Here is a 17,404-nt window from a genome sequence, read left to right on the forward strand (position 1 = left end):
TGCATTAAAAGATACTTCCCAAGGTTCGCACTCCTCACAACAGAATTCAAGCACAAAACTCTTCATTGCTGGCAATTGCAACCTTAAATCCTAACCCTTAATATAGGGGTGGAGGCTATTAGCCCAGGAGCAATATAGCGTATGGCAAACATAGGCTTATAGCTGTGAGTATGTGAAAGTTTATTCCTGCATTATTATTTATTAATTACTGTATTATTTTCCTTATGAACGACTCTTTGCCTACCTTTGACCCCCCCCCCTCCCCTGTATATTTCTGCCCTTCTGATGGTCATGTGAGAAGACTTTGAACCTGGGAAATCTTGGAATTTCAGCCACTGGGACTTCATCTGCTCCTGGCCTGTGAGAGGATGAGCAAAGATTATTCTGCTGCAAAGCAAGACTGTTGAAATGACTGTCCTATTTGAATTGGGATGAAACAGCCACTTTCACGGGGGCTCTGGGGTGTGAACTGACATCAACGCTTAGGAGAAAATGCTGCTCGCCTACAGAGGGAGTCTATCATTTTAGCATACTTTTAGGTGACAAGATGGCGAACATTTCAGTGCCGTCTGCACGGTGTATTTCAAGCGGCCAACACACATGTGCTGCGACACCACGGAAGAAACCCTCTCTTCTAAGCTAGTCGTTTATTGTATTTGACTATGATGTAATTACCCCTCCAGAATGATTCGTTCATAAGTAGCAGACTTAGGAAACTGACCTCCCAAATCCATCTTATCACAAGGGAAGGCTTTATCCCACCCTCCTCCTTTATGGCCAGGGACAAATTGGCCCTCTGAGAGGGATTTTATAGTATCTGGTGGGACAATGCTCCAACCTTCCCGCAGCAACTGACTCCCCCACTCCACGTGCATCGCTCGTCACTAAGGGGACTCTGACGAAAGCAGGGCTCCCTCCTGCTCTGCAAACAGACCTGCTGACCCCACTGCTGCCCGCCGTCCCCTCTTCAATCCCAGGAGGTGCTCTGCTCCCGGCCCAAGTCTTTCTCTTTTGCTGCAGACCCTCTCTGTTACCTCGCTGAGGGATGCCCTGCTTCCCTTCCCCTTCCTTCCCCTTCACTATAAACCTTTCCTTTCCTACCAGCCGTGTCTATCAATGAGCAAGCACATGCTCTTGTCTTGCCTCCTGGGAAGAGGACAGCAGCTCCTCCGTGGCCCACCTCTTCCTCTGGCCCGTCCCTGTGCGGTCACTGCTCCTCCCAGGGGAGCTGTGCCTCCCTTGACTGGATCCGTTCCAGCCCCAGGTCACTTCGCCCAGACTGGGTCTGCCCTTGGAAAGATTGCTAGCTTTATTTATGATGCCAGGTGCAAGGGACACTTTCTCTCCTTGACGGCGCGGCCACATTCAATGTACTTCTCTATACGACGTGAATGGGCTCTCTGGGCTTTTCAGGTGCAGTCCTTGCTCAGCTTTCTGAACTCCTGGGGTCACCTGCGATGCCTGCCCTCGAAATCTGGAATGTCTCAGACTCAACTGTTCCTTGGTTTTACGTCATATCTATGCACCAATAACTCCCAAATGCCGTCTCTCAGTTCTCTCTTCTGACCTCCATGTTCATAACTACCCAGCTGACATCTCCACAAGGATACCTACCAGGCACCTCAGTCATATCAGACCTTGAGGTAGGCTGAATAACAGTCCCCCAAAGATGTCTACATCCCAATCCTTCCCCCAAAGGTGTCTACATCCCAATCCTTCCCCCAAAGATGTCTACATCCCAGTCCTTGGAGTTGTGACTATGTTACCTTACATGGCAGAAGAGACTTTGCAGGTGTGCTAAATTAAGGACCTTGAGATGGGGAGTTTATCGTGAATTTTATTGTCATGAGAGGCCCCATGTAATCAAAAGGTTATCATAAGAGGGATGCAAGAAGGTCAAAGCCAGAAAAAGCGATGTGACCATGGGAACACAGGAAAAAAAGAGGCTAGGATGTGAGGCCACAAGCCAAGGAATGCAGATAGCCTCCAGAAGTCAGGGAGAAGGACACTTCCTCCCTTGCAGGCTCTGGAAGGAACACTTTGTCCTGAGTTTAGTGAGACTGATTTTGGATTTCTGAACTTCAGGGCAGTAAGATAATAAGTTGTGTTGCTTTTAACCATGAAAGATATTATATTTTGTTATGAAATCAACACAGAACTAATATAGGTCTCATGGTCTGAACCTGGGTTTTCATCCATCCCCAAACCTGTTCCTCTGAAGTCTGAACTAATTCAGTACATGGCACCATTCTCTACGCGGTTCGAGTCAAAAACAAAGGAATCACCCAGAGGCGGATTTAATGCTAGGCATACCAGGCGTGCGCCCTGGGCTCCGACTTCTGAAGGACCCTGCAAAACCCTAATGTTACACTTTTTTCTAATGACACCAAGTTTGGTTTCATATGTGTAATTTTAACATTAATAGTACAAAATCTTTTTTATTTATTTAAAAATATGGTTAACATGTATTTTTATTTTCCCTGTTTCTCTCTCTCTTTTTTTTTTTCAGGAGCCCAATATTTTCTTCTGCACCAGGGGCCTCAACCGACCTTACTCCGCCTCTGGAATCGCCATGATTTCTATCTTTTTCCCTTCACCTCCTCTTCTGACTCATTAACAATTCCCATTAACTTAAAAATGTATTTATGGCAGCATTGTTCACAATAGCGAAGATCTGGAAACAGCCCAAGTGTCCATCAGTGGACAAGTGGATTAAAAAGCTTTGGTACATATATACTAGGGAATACTACTCAACCATAAGAAATGATGACATCGGATCATTTACAACAACATGGATGGACCTTGATAACATTATACTGAGCGAAATAAGTAAATCAGAAAAAACTAAGAACTATAGGATTCCATACATAGGTGGGACATAAAAATGAGACTCAGAGATGTGGATAAGTGTGTAGGGGTTACGGGGTGGGGGGGAGGAGAGGGAGGGGGTTGGGGGAGAGGAGGGGCACAAAGAAAACCAGTTAGAAGGTGACGGAAGACAATTGGACTTTGGGTGATGGGAATGCAGCATAATCAAATGTCAAAATAACCTAGAGATATTTTCTCTGAACATATGTACCCTGATTGATCAATGTCACCCCATTAAAATTAATTAAAAAAAAAAATAAAAATGTATCTCAAATCTGTGTATTTCTCTGTCTCCCTGCTGTGACATTTGCTAAGGTAGTATCACTATTTTTAAAGAGGACTTAAATGGACTTCGGAAAATTATTTCTTAGGGACAATTTCAAATATACACAAAATAAAGACTAGAAGAATGGAGAAGCCCTGTGCACATTCCCTGCAGTAACAGTTATCAGTGTGTGTTGACATTCTTCCTTCTTCCAGTTCTTTTTTTCCTGGAGTAGTTTAAAACAGATCCCACACATTACATCATTTTCCCCACAAAGACTTCATTCTGTATATGTCCGATGAGAACATTTTTAATAGTAACCTCATTGCCATTCTCATACCTAAAAATTAACAGTAATTTTTTAATTTTTTATAGAGTCCATATTCAAATATAATGTCTCAAATATGTATATAATTTTTACAAACGGTGTGTGTGACTCAGATCCAAAAGGGACTCATACTGCACTCAGGTGTTTGATGTCTCTTGACTCTTATTTTATAATAACTACCCCCCATTATTACCGCCTTCCGTATGCCATTGATAATGTTGGAGAAATTGGGCCACTGTTTGTCTGTAGAATTCTCACATTCTAGATTTGGCTGATTACTTTTTCATAGTGTTGTTTAACTTACTCCTCCATTCCTTATACGTCCCATAAATCTAGAGGTCTAACTAGACCCAGGTTCAACCTTTAGGCAAGAATACATCCTGTTGGTGTTCACTACATTTTAAGACGTATAGCAGCTGGTTTTCCTACTTTTAGTGACTAGGGCAGTTGATGGATTCTGACATGTCATCCGGATTCCTCCATTATGAAAGAGGCTCCATTAGCCTCTCCCCTCCTGGTTTTTGCAGCTACAGGGGATCATTGCAGAGAACCACTCTTTCATCATGAGTCACAACATGGTGGTTTTCCAAGTCTGTCACTCTTCCAGCTTTATTTGCTAGAATTGTATAAATGCAAACCAGCCCTCACAGGCTATATTGGTTATCCTGAAATGCAAGTCAGGAGGCCATTGTGATGGTCTTGGCCAGGGGTTTGGTGGCACGGACGAAGGTGATAGCAGTGATGATCAAGGCTAAATGGTTAATGGTTATGGGAACATATTTGGCAGTAATCCCCACCCTCCCCAGGACTTGCAGCCAATCAGATGTGGTGAAGACATAACATGGGGAGTGAGGACTGTCCGGAATAAGGAGCTGGTGGAGGGAGGGGCGGCGTGCTGAGACAGGGCAGCTTTGTGAAAACCAGCCCCAGGAGATGATAAAGAGGGGAGCATAGGCCCTGGCCGGTTGGCTCAGTGGTAGAGCATTGGCCTGGCGTGCAGGAGTCCCGGGTTCGATTCCCAGCCAGGGCACACAGGAGAAGCGCCCATCTGCTTCTCCACCCCCCCCCCCCCCCACTCCTTCCTCTCTGTCTCTCTCTTCCCCTCCCGCAGCTGAGGCTCCATTGGAGCAAAAAGATGGCGCAGGCGCTAGGGATGGCTCCTTGGCCTCTTCCCAGGCGCTAGAGTGGCTCTGGTTGCGACAGAGCGACGCCCCGGAGGGGCAGAGCATCCCCCCTGGTGGGCGTGCCGGGTGAATCCCAGTTGGGCGCATGCGGGAGTCTGTTTGACTGCCTCCCCGTTTCCAGCTTCGGAAAATTAAAAAAAAAGAGGGGAGCATAACAGAAAGAGAGATAGTGGGCCTTCGCATCTGTTTCTTATAACTGTTGACAGAAAATGAGTTTCCAAAACAAGAAATGAGTTTGCTGAAATTTTAGAAACGTAGGAAAATATTTCGGCAAGCATCTCACCCGTTTCATATTTGAACCACTCCATCCAACCGCCTGGTCACGTGGCGCCGCGACCCAGATGTGATTTCGGCAGCACATTCGTCTTTCTGAAAGTTAAGGGTCTGTCAGTATTTCCATTATAAACTCCAGTTTTCAGGGGTTTATAACTTGGCTATTTTAAAATCACATCAGGCTGAAACTTGCAGGGAATAAAACATTTTTAAAAATAGATTTAGTGCATTTTTGTCACGATCTCGTTAAAATGTTGCCTATCTTTCTGAGATAAAGTGACTTACAGTTAATATATTGTGAGACAAATGTTCAATTAAAAACACTTCTTATTTTAAGGTTTCTAGAAGTAATTGCACTTTAGAATAATGTCACATTTCATATGTGTAGATTAGATATAGACAGACCACAAACATTATTCTGAAGCAATTTTAACACGTTAGAGTAGAACTTGGCATGGACAGTGCAGTTTTAAATAAATTTCTTTCCAATAAACTTGTAAATCGGTTAAGGTTTTGTTTTTTTTTTTCAGTTGTTTTGTTTGTTTTTTGAGGAACAATAATATGTTCAATTTTATTTTATTATTATTTTGCCAACCAGAACTTGGTCTCAAAGTTATTGTTCAGTTAAAAATCTACCGTGTATCTTAGAAACGTACACTTGAAACCTATATGATGGTCTTAGTAACCAATGTCACCCTAATAAATATAATTTAAAAATAAATAAATTTTAAAAATATGTACCATCTTCTGTTTGGAACACAGTATTTTGATTTCCTCTTAGTAATAGCATTTTTCTCACAGAGGGATGTCAAGTTCATCTAAGGCCTTTTGTGCAACAGTTCAGCCAGGAACTCCACCTTAAAGCGCGAGAACACTCCGTTCCCTTGGGAGCGATAGGAGGAAACACAGTCGGCCCGAGAGCAGGCAGGGCCCAGCGCGACATGCCGTGTGCCAGGCAAGAGAGAACAAGGTCCCTTCGCCCTGGCTGAGTCCAGCCGCCTTCTGACCTGTGCTCGGATCACAGCACCAGCGTCATTCCAGCGCGATCAGCCCACAAACCACGCAGCGCATTCGCGGAGACCCAAGTTATACTAAAAGTGTAATCTGGATGGATTAATTAAGCAAATTCTGTGCTTTTACATGGACAATACAGGAATCCTTACCTCAGATTGTAAAACAACAACAACAACAAAAAAAAAACAGAACAAAACACAAAATGCATAGGGACTCAGGATCTAAATTTAAGAATTAAATAAAGAAAAGGAAAGATAATTTGGGAGTATTTCCCCAGCTTTCAATTAGGAAAAGCCGCTTAAACAGAAAAAAAAACAAAACAAAACTCAAGCAGTTACCAACAAAACAACTAGATCTCTGTTCATTGAAATGGAAACATCCTCAATGACCCTACATTAATGAATTTAAAAAAATTAAATGAATGTGTGATAACACAACAGCCTACTCCTAATTAATAAAGCCCCCCCCATTGCCATAAAATCTAATAGAAAAATAGGTGAGATAAACAGGAAGTTCACAGAAAACAAAATGCAAAGGGCCAGTGGATATAAGGAGAGATAGTCAACCACTAGGAATTAGGGTAATAAAGTCCAAAATAAAAAGCTAGCATTTTATTATCCATAAGATTTTTAAAATAATTTTTTTAAAAAAATCCAGGCGAGTGAGAATATCAAAATACTGCCTCACCAGGTGGTGGCACAGTGGATAGACTGTCGGACTGGGACACAGAAGACCCAGGTTTGAAACCCTGAGGTCACCAGCTTGAGCACGGGCTCATCTGGTTTGAGCAAGGCTCACCAGCTTGGACCCAAGGTCACCGACTTGAGCAAGGGGTCTTCAGTTTGCTATAGCCCCCTAGTCAAGGCACATATGAGAAAGCAATCAATGAACCACTAAGATGCCACAACAAAGAACTGATGCTTCTCATCTCTTTCCCTTCCTGTCTGTCTGTCCCTATCTTTCTGTCTGTTGGTCTCTCTCTCTCTCCATCTCTCTCTCTCTATCTCTGTCACACACAAAGAAAAAGAAAGAAAAGAAAAAAAAGAAACTGACTTTCTCATCTATCTTTGTTGGGAATATGTATTTTGATAGCCTTCCAGAAGGCAATCTGTTGGAATTTATTAAAATTTAACATCAGGAAGCTACTTAGGGAAATCTACCCTAAAGATATGAAAATACTTGTGTGTAAGATAATATGTATAAGAATATTAATTTACCATTTATTCATTAATTAACTGATTTCTTGAGTGAATCAGAGAGGAGTCTACTCTATAATATGTAGATTTGATTTGGAAAATATCAGTATAGAAGGCATAAATAATTTCAGGTGGTAATCGGTGCTATTTGGAGAATAAAACATGGTGGTGTTATAATTAAGTAAATTAAGATGGTAGAAGACAGCATGATATGATTTTTAGGAAGTTCAAAAACAAGCATGCATAAGAGCTGGAATAGGAAATACTTTAAAGGCAAGAAACTGTGGGTGATCTGTTATTTTTCTCCTATATATATCATGTCTTTTGAAATTTGCTATAATCAAAATGCATTACTTTCTTAGTGAAAAAATACTATTACGATAAAATTTTTTTCAAAATATTTTCAGCAAAATGTGTACTTAGCCTCACCTTGGTTGTTGCCCCAGACTGTGGTCTATCATGAAGCCCACCTTTGGTGAGCTTGATCTATTCAGAGCCCTAATTTAGTGAGAAGAAACTGTCTGCTTCTTACCTCAATGGAAGGAATGCAGGCTCTGCCCACGCCACGTGGACGAGGCCAGGGACGATCTCCTGGCAAAGATTGGAGGGCTCGGGCTTGTAATTTCTTCAGTGGCTTTTTGGAATTTTGGAGCGGGGGTGGGGGGGGGATCTTGTCCACTCAGGTCTGGTGGGGAAGAGAACATTGGCAGGACTCTACTTGTTCAACAGTAGACGGGTTGAAGTCTAAGTACACTGGTTGTCGAAATACAGTTTGGAAGAAAAAAAGTTTTCATCAACCTTAATAAATTTTATCTTGGTTTCATTTTTAAGCCTTTGTCATAATTTTTAGTCTCTTAATTTTTAGTTCTCTTTTCTTCATGGAAATCTTAAAAACTAAACCAGTTGTTTTGAAAGTCTTTTCAGCACTTTTGTCTGATGCCTTGCAAAATTTTATTTGTCGGGATCCAACCAAGTCTTCTTTAACAAGCTGCATTCTGTGTGCTCAGGGAACAGTGAGACCCGGAAGATTCGCCAGCTGTGCACTGACCAGCTGGGTCACCAGTCCAGTCACTGCCTCTGTCCATCAGTAACACTGTCAGTACCCCATGCGTCACTTGAATTTCCATGTAGAGTAGAAACCTATCTATTAATCCACGATGGAAGAGAACTAAGGAACACTTGTTTTTCAAGCTATTGCCTTTGCCTAGAATAGCAACTCTGCCTTCTTATGTAACTTCCACTTGGTATACAAGACTCATTTGCTCAACAACTACTTATCAAACACCTCCTCTGTGTTAGGTAAAGTTTTAGGCAATGGGTATACAATGGGGAACAAGAGGCAAGACTCCTGCTCTCACAATCTCATGTCATGAGAAGGCAAACAGCTAAATTTCATGAAATAAGGGGAGAACAGTATCTGTGGTGAGTATCATTGTAGTCAAGGAAAGCTACTCTGAAGTGACATTTGAACAGAAAGAAGAGCAGAACATGTAACATGTAGTGTAAGGAAAGAATGTTCCAATTGAAGAGTACTTAAAGTAGAATCTTGGCATGATTGAGAATTAGCAAGATCAAGTTCCATTTCTCCACTTTCAACGAGAAGCTCAGACTCCTCCATGTTGCAATGACCAAACTCTTATAATATGGTGATGCATTTGGCATCGAACATATATTGCATCATAGTAAGTTATCTTTGGAAAGCTGAGATGCTTACTCTTCACCTAAGACTCAGCTTTCTCAGGCCAGGGACTTAGTCCTAGGCTTCTTGATATAACAAAACCAAAAACAGTATTCCCATGTAAGAAGCATTCAATAAACACTCACCAATACTCATGAGCTGATGTCGATGATCTGTGCTGTTATCATGCCTTCAAGGAGTCATTAGTATGATATATAGAAGTTACACTATTGAAAGTAACAGAGTGTGGAAGTCCTGGATTTGATTCCTGGCCAGGGCACACAGGAGAAGCACCCATTTGCTTCTCCATCCTTCTCCCTCTCTTTTTTCTATCTCTCTCTTCCCCTCCCCTCCCACAGCCAAGGCTCCATGGGAGCAAATTCAGCCTGGGCACTGAAGACGGCTCCATGGCCTCCACCTCAGGTGCTAGAATGGCTCCCGTTGCAATGGAGCAACACCCCAAATGGGCAGAGTATTGCCCCATAGTGGGCATGCGGGTAGATCCCGGTTGGGAGCATGCAGGAGTCTGTCTGACTGCCTCCCCTCTTCTCACTTCAGAAAAATACAAAAAACAAAAAATGGGGACTGGATAAGGTCACCTAGGGAGAGACTATGTAGACAATGGTCATGTCTTAGTTTTTATAAAATTCTTTGTCTTTAGTTGGGTCCAAGATTTCTTATTGCAAACATCTTTTCCTCCAAGCATGTATGAGAGTTTGAAAAATAGTCTCCTTGTATCATCTCTGTCCTTATCATCACTTTAAACTATCATATTTTGACACATTTTTGGAACAGCTTTGGGAATCGTCCATTTTCCTTACCGTTGTGTTTAAGATGCCACGGGGGCCTATTCGAGCCTTAGAAAGAGCTGTAGAGCATTCAAAGTTCCCTCAAGGCTGTCTACACGTCTCAAATTTTTCCCACGTTCAGAAATCTTGATTCTACAAGAGGATGTGACCCAATCAGCCTCCCGTCCACATGAACAATTTAGGACACCGGATTTCATAGGAAACATAGGGGGCATATCTCAGAATCCTCTAGCCTTTTCTCTCACTTCCTGGCCCTCAGAACTTCTACAGGTAGTCCAGAAAGTAGGAACATATTTTAGTGCCAGAAAGTATTAGAAGGGAACAAAGATGCATAAATGTCAACAAAATGTGCAGTATTTATTCTAAGTGAGAGGGATAATAAACCAAGAAAGAAAAATTGGGGTATGGAAATGGAGCCAGACATAAAGCTAAAAAGGAGTGAGTCATAAACTGGGTTCAGTCTTCTAACAGCCAATGTGAGAAAGACCATCACCCAACACGCTGTATCCATTACCTGAAATAAACCTGTTATTTAGAAGACATAGATTGATTTTTGGACCTAACACCATGGAGGAATTTTTGATATCTCATAATCTATGTAATGATAGGTACTATTTTCTTGCACCTGGGAGACATTTCAAGGATGGAATTGATAGGAGGGCTGGCTTCTCAACCCTGCTGCAGCAGAGGCCAGATTTAGTTGGAATAAAGTCTTCCCAGGCTGAAGAATGTATGGCAAATTATTGATGTAGGTCATTTTATTCCCTTACAGGCGTCCCCAAACTGCAGTCCCCTGAGGCCATTTATCCAGCCCCCCGCCACACTTCCGGAAGGGGCACCTCTTTCATTGGTGGTCAGTGAGAGGAGCACTGTATGTGGCGGCCCTCCAACGGTCTGAGGGACAGTGAACTGGCCCCCTGTGTAAAAAGTCTGGGGACCCCTGCTACTGTATCCCAGCTCTTTGAGGTTAGGCTTTGCCTATTTATCACAGAACTGAATTGCTAGACGATGTTTATTGAACAATTAGCTCAACTAAGTCTCATCAGATGAGTCTTGGCTCTCCAGCTGCATGGACCGATAGCCACAATGGCAGAGCTCATCTACTTCTGCTACCTGCGTTGAGCACTCCGTTTCCCGAGGACCTCAGAAAGGGCCGCATTACATTAGCTCTGTTAGGGAAACGGGTACGGTTGTTTCAATGAGTGCTTACTATTTGTCAGTCTCGAGACTCTGTATACGAAGGCGGATCTCTGAGTCTGTGAGACGGATCTCTAACGAGACTTCCTCAACTCAAGGACTTGACCCTCTTTCCTTCATTCGTCGAACGAGTCAAGACCCACTCCAGAGGTATGAACTTATATTTTTAAAATTAAAGCACAGGAAGATTAATTAAAAATTTTCTTTGGGGCAAGAAATGGAAAGACGTGTATTCAATTGTCAAGAATTAGCTACGTGGGCCCTGGCCGGTTGGCTCAGTGGTAGAGCATCGGCCTGGCGTGCAGAAGTCCCAGGTTCGATTTCCGGCCAGGGCACACAGGAGAAGCGCCCATCTGCTTCTCCACCCCTCCCCCTCTCCTTCCTCTCTCTCTCTTCCCCTCCCGCAGCCGAGGCTCCATTGGAGCAAAGATGGCCCGGGCGCTGGGGATGGCTCCTTAGCCTCTGCCCCAGGCGCTAGAGGGGCTCTGGTCGGGACAGAGTGACGCTCCAGAGGGGCAGAGCATCGCCCCCTGGTGGGCAGACGTTGCCCCTGGTGGGCGTGCCGGGTGGATCCCGGTCGGGTGCATGCGGGAGTCTGTCTGTCTCTCCCCGTTTCCAGCTTCAGAAAAATACATAAAAAAAAAAAAAAAAAAAAAAAAAAAAAAAAAATTAGCTACATGACCTTAGGCTAATTCGCTATCTGTGTGACTTTTTCCTAGAATGTAAAGTGAAGTCCGCCCTCCCTAACACCTACACCATCCCAGTGTTTATCCCATCACTGTGTATTTATTAGATTTTTCTGGTTTATCATCTGAACATACCTACTTGGAGGTGGAAACTAGTGTCATAGGCTTGTATCCTAAGTGCTTATCACAGTGACTGTTACAGTGTATACTGAATAAACTGTCTATCAGTCCAGTGACTTTGTGGAAATCTTTGGGAAAGTGTCACAGTGCTAAGTAAATGACAGTGATTCGAGGAAAGCAGGTGCTTCACCATGTGGCTCTTCACAGGGCTGGTGGCTCCTTCCCGCGGCTCAGCAGGCCCTAAGCAATCAGCACCAGCTCACAACGAGACTGGGCAGTGCCCAGAGGCGGGCGCTTCTCCCCCTCTCGTCCTTCTGGAAGTGCTCTCATGCCAGAGGGCTTGGGCTTCCCTTGGATCATCCGGTGTCCAGTGTCATCCATTGCTGGTCATCTACAGCCATCCTGAAACTGTCAAACAATACCTGTAAAAAAAACCAAGACGTTGAGTATTTACTGTGTAGCCCGTTTTGTCTGTGTCCGGCCGCTCCAGATTTGCCCGTGACTTTTCTGTAATTAGAACAGCTATGGGACACTGAGATCTGAGGTCCCAAGCACTGTGCGCCGACATGCCTTCACTCACTGATTCCTCACCTATCTACTGTTACCCCCAGTTTGCAAGACAGCACTCGAGAAAAACGGCTCGGTGCTCTGCCCGAGGTCACACAGCGTGGCACGTAGGTTCCAGCAGGAGCTGTGTGGCTCCAGGGTCCAAGCGTTTGAGCACTAAGCTATGCTGCCTCTCAACTAACTGCTTTAGTAGCTGCATTTTTATAGTTCCTCTTTGGGGAAATAGCAACAATAAGGATTTTAAAGTGTACTTTGCCTAAATATGAAATATTTACCTTTTACTTCTATAGTTAGCCAAAGTTTTACCTAATGTTCCCTTTGTGTGCTTACAATGGTAATAAGAACATTATAGGACTCACATATTTAGAAAACATCTGTAAAAATGGAATTTGGAAGATGCTTTCATTTGTTCATACAGCAAAGGGATTATACAAAAAAACCCCAAAACAAAAACAAAACCAAAACCCAGAAATCTTCTCAAAACCATACACTTAAATTCTAAATGTTTGACTAAAAATACAGTTGACCCTCAAATAAGAAGCTATTTTATACCTCTAGCTAAAAACCACAGCCAACCTACTATGACTGGACCATTTACACAGGCTGTTAACTACCTTGCAGCAAAGGTTACAGCTATAATTGTATTGCTAGCCATCCAAGGACCTTGTGAAGTCTCATTTTGTACATTTATGTTACCCTGCATAATGGCAGATCTTCATATTCATCAAATTTTAGCAAATTAGTTGTACTTAAGTTCTCTAACGTGTTGAAATCAAGAAGCAAGAGTAGTTCTGAACAAAGCTGTTGGGAGTACTGTAGGGACCAGGTTTCCACCTCTTTTCTATTAGCATACAAAAGCTAATAGTATGAAAAATACCACATGATAATCATAGTGTGAATTCCCCTGAAGCTAGATTCTGAAGGGGCTCTAACACTCCTTAAGAACTGACCATATTGAAAAGGCAGAAGCATTATCACTCAGACAGTACACAAGACTTCTTATTTCCTCTATAAAAACAGAATGCCAACGTTTTATTTGCCACAGGGATGAGGAGGGAAACATCAGTGAAATAAATTTGATAACATGACTCACACTTCATTACAAATGACTTCCCTAAATTCACAACTTTCACACTTGGCTGAGCTAAAAAAGAAAAAAAAAAAACCCGCTATAAAAAGGAACTTTCTCTTGATGTAAGTAGGTCAAGTCACACGATCCGCCTAAATGAGGGAGTTTAAAAGAGAAGGAGTGAACTTTTCTAGCTGGGAAAATATTTTCTTTAATTGAGTGAGTTTGAATAATTTACCCACGGTGATGACTAAGCCCTTGAGTCAGGTCCTGAAACGTTCTAACTCAGCCTGTTTCATAAAATTACACACAAATGTATTATGGAGTATGAAACATTTTCTTGGTTAAATTTTAATAGTAAAGACAAAAATTAAAAAAAATCGACTACTACTTCACTTTCAGGTCTTTTTTCCTCCTAAATGTACCCTCTAGATTTCCCGGGTTGGCTGTACAATTCTGTCAAGTCTGTTTTACTTAGGGATGTGTTCATCAACGTTAGCACCCTAGGGAAGTCGTCAGTGTGAAGAGAACAGGGCTGTAGAAACTGCCTCCTCATTCTCTTCCTCGTGGCCAGTAGTGAAGTTTATTCTAAGAACTAGGAAGAAGCACTGTGTGCCTAGAGGCGACTGCAAAGGAAGGGAATTAGAGAATAGAATATGGTTCTGGAGCGATATCAAAGTCATACTGGAAATTTATGGAGTCTAACTATCAACCTTTACCCTTCTCCCTGGCTTCAGACTTAGATAAGGTGCAAGGTGTCAGGAGTGTGCATGGAACCTTCATAAACTGACATTGTCTTTAGTGCCCCCCAAACAAAAAAATAGAAATACAAGTGCTTGGTACCACGTGCTTTTGAGGCTTTTAAAAGTCTATTAATAAAGACATTCTTTTCATCGTTGGGGGCACTGGGGACACTTTTTAAATAAATGCCGCCAGCAGAACCTCCTTAAAGTGAGAGTTAAGCCCCTCTCACTCCCCAGGAGCCCTGAGGGTAAAGGCAGACAGAAGATAATGCCCCCTACTTGCAGGTGGGGGCTCCCTTTCTCCTCAGACCCCCCTTCGCCTCCACCACGCAGGGCTGGGACGCCTCGGGAGGGAGCCGGGATCAAAGGCAACGCTCAGTCCTCCATGGCAAAGTCTTTGGTCTTTTCCTCCTGGTCGCCCACTTTGTAGCGCAGCTGCACGCGCAGCAGACGGTGGTTGTCCCGGGAGGGCAGCAGCGTGATCTCTCCGGCAATGTCCGTGTCTTGCTCCACTTGCACGGGCTCGTTCAGGTAGAGCAGGGCTTGCTTCCAGTGCGTGACCGGATGAAAAGGCGAGGTGGACAGCACCAGGGGCTTCTCCGAGTCGCCTCCGGGGAAGGTCACCTGGAACCAGACGGCAAAACCGTGCATGGGCGCCGAGCCGTAGCAGCTGAAGCGGAAGCGCCCGCCCACCCCGGCCTCCAGCTCCTGCTCCAAGCCGGCGCGGGCCAGCTCCAGCCGGGCGAAGCACTGCGGCCGGGCCAGCACGTCCTCGCCGGACAGGTCCTGCACCACGATTTCCGAGTGGCCCATGATGCAGCGCGTGGCGAAGCCCTCCAGGCAGCTCATGTCCACCCCGTAGAGCTGCTTCACCTGGCTCCAGAAGCCCAGGCGCAGCTCCAGCATCTGGTCGCTGACGGGCGCCACGAAGAGCTCGGCGGAGGCGGGCAGGAGAAGGCCGCCCTCCTTCAGCCACTTGGCCCGCGCGTGCAGCACCGAGCTCAGCATGGACTCGTGCAGGAGCCCGTAGCCCATCCACTCGCTCACGATCACATCCACCTGCTCCGGCAGCTCCACCGTCTCCACGGGCCCCGGCAGCACGTGCACCCGGTCCTCCAGCCCGTTGAGCCGCACCACGTCCCGGGCCTGTTGCCAGATGGCGCTGGCCTCCACCGCGTACACGCGCCGGGCCCCGGCCTGGACGCAGAAGATGCTGAGAATGCCGGTGCCCGCGCCCACGTCCAGCACCGTCTTGCCCCGCAGCGCTGCCCAGTTCCGCAGGATGCCCAGGCGGTAGGCATCCGTGCGGACGCGGTCCGCAATCATCTCCTCGTGCACCGATATGTCCGAGTAGCACTCGTAGTACAGCTGGTCCCGCTCCCGCCGGGTCCTCCGGGGTCGCAGCAGGACCGCCTCCCGCTCTCCGCCATCTTCCTCCTCCGCTCCCTCCCCGCCTACGCCGCCACCCCCCGACTCAAGCTTTCTCTTCTTGGGCTGCGACATGTTGGCGGTTTCGGCCGGCTCCCGGCGGGCGCTGCGCGGCGCGACGCGAACGCCAGGAAGCGGGGGCTTCTGGGACTTGTAGTGCGCGATCGCACGCCCACTTTCTACAGGTGCGCCGGCCGGTGCCCGCGGCTGCCTGCCAGCTGCGCTCTCCCATCTCCGCTGTCCCGGAGTCCCTTTCCCACCCGCGGTCCCCACGCGAGTCTTCGTTCCCCTGCTGTCCCTTCGCCCTCAATTCCCTTTTGCTTTCGCTCCCTTCCTCAAGTGGACACGCCCACTCGAAACTAAAAACCCATCTTTTCTCTTTCCTGTTCCCTGCCCAGATTGTGTCCCAGCGCAGCATATGGGCGGCACCCGTCCCACGTTAGCGCCTCACCTGGGCGGGCGGAACTCGTAAAGCGCTGAGATTGAGAAATTGCGTTGCACTGTTTGCTTTTCTGTTTTGAGTGGAGTCAGGGTGCCAAGCAGGGGTCAGTGGAACGAAGGAAAACAAAAACCTCTAACAATGTTCAGCCCTGGTTCTGATTCCAAGAAGACCGCAGATTAATTGACTGATTAGGGCAGGTGATATAACTACTCTGGTTTTCAATGACCCATTCACCCACCTGCAACCCGGAATCTTCGCTGCCGTCCAGGAATTATGTTTTTGGTGTCTTTTACAGGAGAATGATTAACGTGGCGTTTTAGACCTGCCCTGGTAATTCTGTGGTTCTCGCAAGAGTGAAGTCTTGGAACGGGGCAGGGATGGGGTACAGGAACCCCACTGCCAGGTGTAGTTTGCTCCTCAATTAACATCACCCCCCCAAATAACTGAACCCTTGCTCCCTTGGGGTCACTTTCCAGGGCCCCTACTTGTTTTTTCCTGTGTCTGGGCAAGGTCAGGATTCCCTTCCTCTCAGTCATCCATCATTAACCTCTGACCTCTTTGTTGTTCATCGTAGAGGTAAAGGACACTTTTAAACCTGTGTGGTGTCTATAAGTGTCTGTGTTCTTAAGAAGGTAAGAATAACTTTTTTTTTTTTTATCTGCTAAGAATAAAATGAAAAATCACATAGAAGAAAATGGTTCAACCCATGGGCCTGTCTTTCTTATCTGGTGGGAAAACTTCTTCACCCTGCCCTCGGAATGAATCCGTCCTTTAATGGAATAGGTTTACTGCCCTGACATTCATAGCTGTACTTCTAAGGTCTCCCAGTTCTGGCTGCTCATTACAATGCTCCATGGAGATAAAAAATAAAAACACAAACAAACACAAAGCTCTGCCTGTGTCCCACCTCAAACGAATTCAATCAAACCACTCCAGTGGAGGAGCAGGGCGGGGCATAGAGGTTTTAAAAGGTCCATGGGGATTTGAATGTGCAACCAGAGTGAGAACCACTGATTCCTACTAAAAATGATCTTAGTTAAATTTTGCTTCCTTATTCATTTTCATTGGGTAAATTCTCTTTTTGTCAGTGGCCTTAGACTTGACCATTTAAGGTTCAAAGCCCTCTGAACAGTTACCTCTTTCAGCCTGGTTTAATACCTTGTTTTAAGAAAACAGAGGCCTGCAGCAGGACATGGGCTTCCCGCTGTAAATATGACCACTTTAATATATTCCTTCAAGGCTGTTCCCTAGTCCATGCTTCTTCCATTCTTTCCTTCCTCAACATCTTTTCCTTCCCTTTTAAATCTGTTCATTCCTCTACAATTTCCAACTCACCTACTTGTGATTTCTTTTTAGAAAATGCTGAGCGTCGGTTTTGTTGGTTCTACCTCTAACATATCTGCATCCTCTTTTCTTCTCCTTCTCCACTGCCAGCAGCCAAGTCTAATCGTCCATCTTCGCTTGCTTGGACATCAGCCTCCTACGAGATCTCTCGGCTTCTAATCATACCCCCTACCTAAGCCATTCCCTGCACAGC

At 45.2% G+C, this 17,404-nt stretch overlaps 1 protein-coding gene across 1 annotated transcript; it reads right to left on the reverse strand.

Annotated features, from left to right (window-relative positions):
* Positions 1-11,625: 11,625 nt before the first annotated feature.
* On the reverse strand, positions 11,626-15,760 carry PRMT6 (protein arginine methyltransferase 6). The gene is made up of 2 exons (XM_066247212.1): positions 14,277-15,760; positions 11,626-12,040 (listed from the first exon to the last, which is right to left on the reverse strand). Exon 1 carries the CDS (start codon positions 15,498-15,500, stop codon positions 14,373-14,375), a length of 1,128 nt encoding a protein of 375 aa, XP_066103309.1. The 5' UTR covers positions 15,501-15,760; the 3' UTR covers positions 11,626-12,040; positions 14,277-14,372.
* Between the last annotated feature and the right edge of the window lie 1,644 nt (positions 15,761-17,404).

Source organism: Saccopteryx bilineata, chromosome 11 (genome assembly GCF_036850765.1).
Source record: "Saccopteryx bilineata isolate mSacBil1 chromosome 11, mSacBil1_pri_phased_curated, whole genome shotgun sequence".
NCBI classification, from domain to species: Eukaryota; Metazoa; Chordata; class Mammalia; order Chiroptera; family Emballonuridae; genus Saccopteryx; species Saccopteryx bilineata.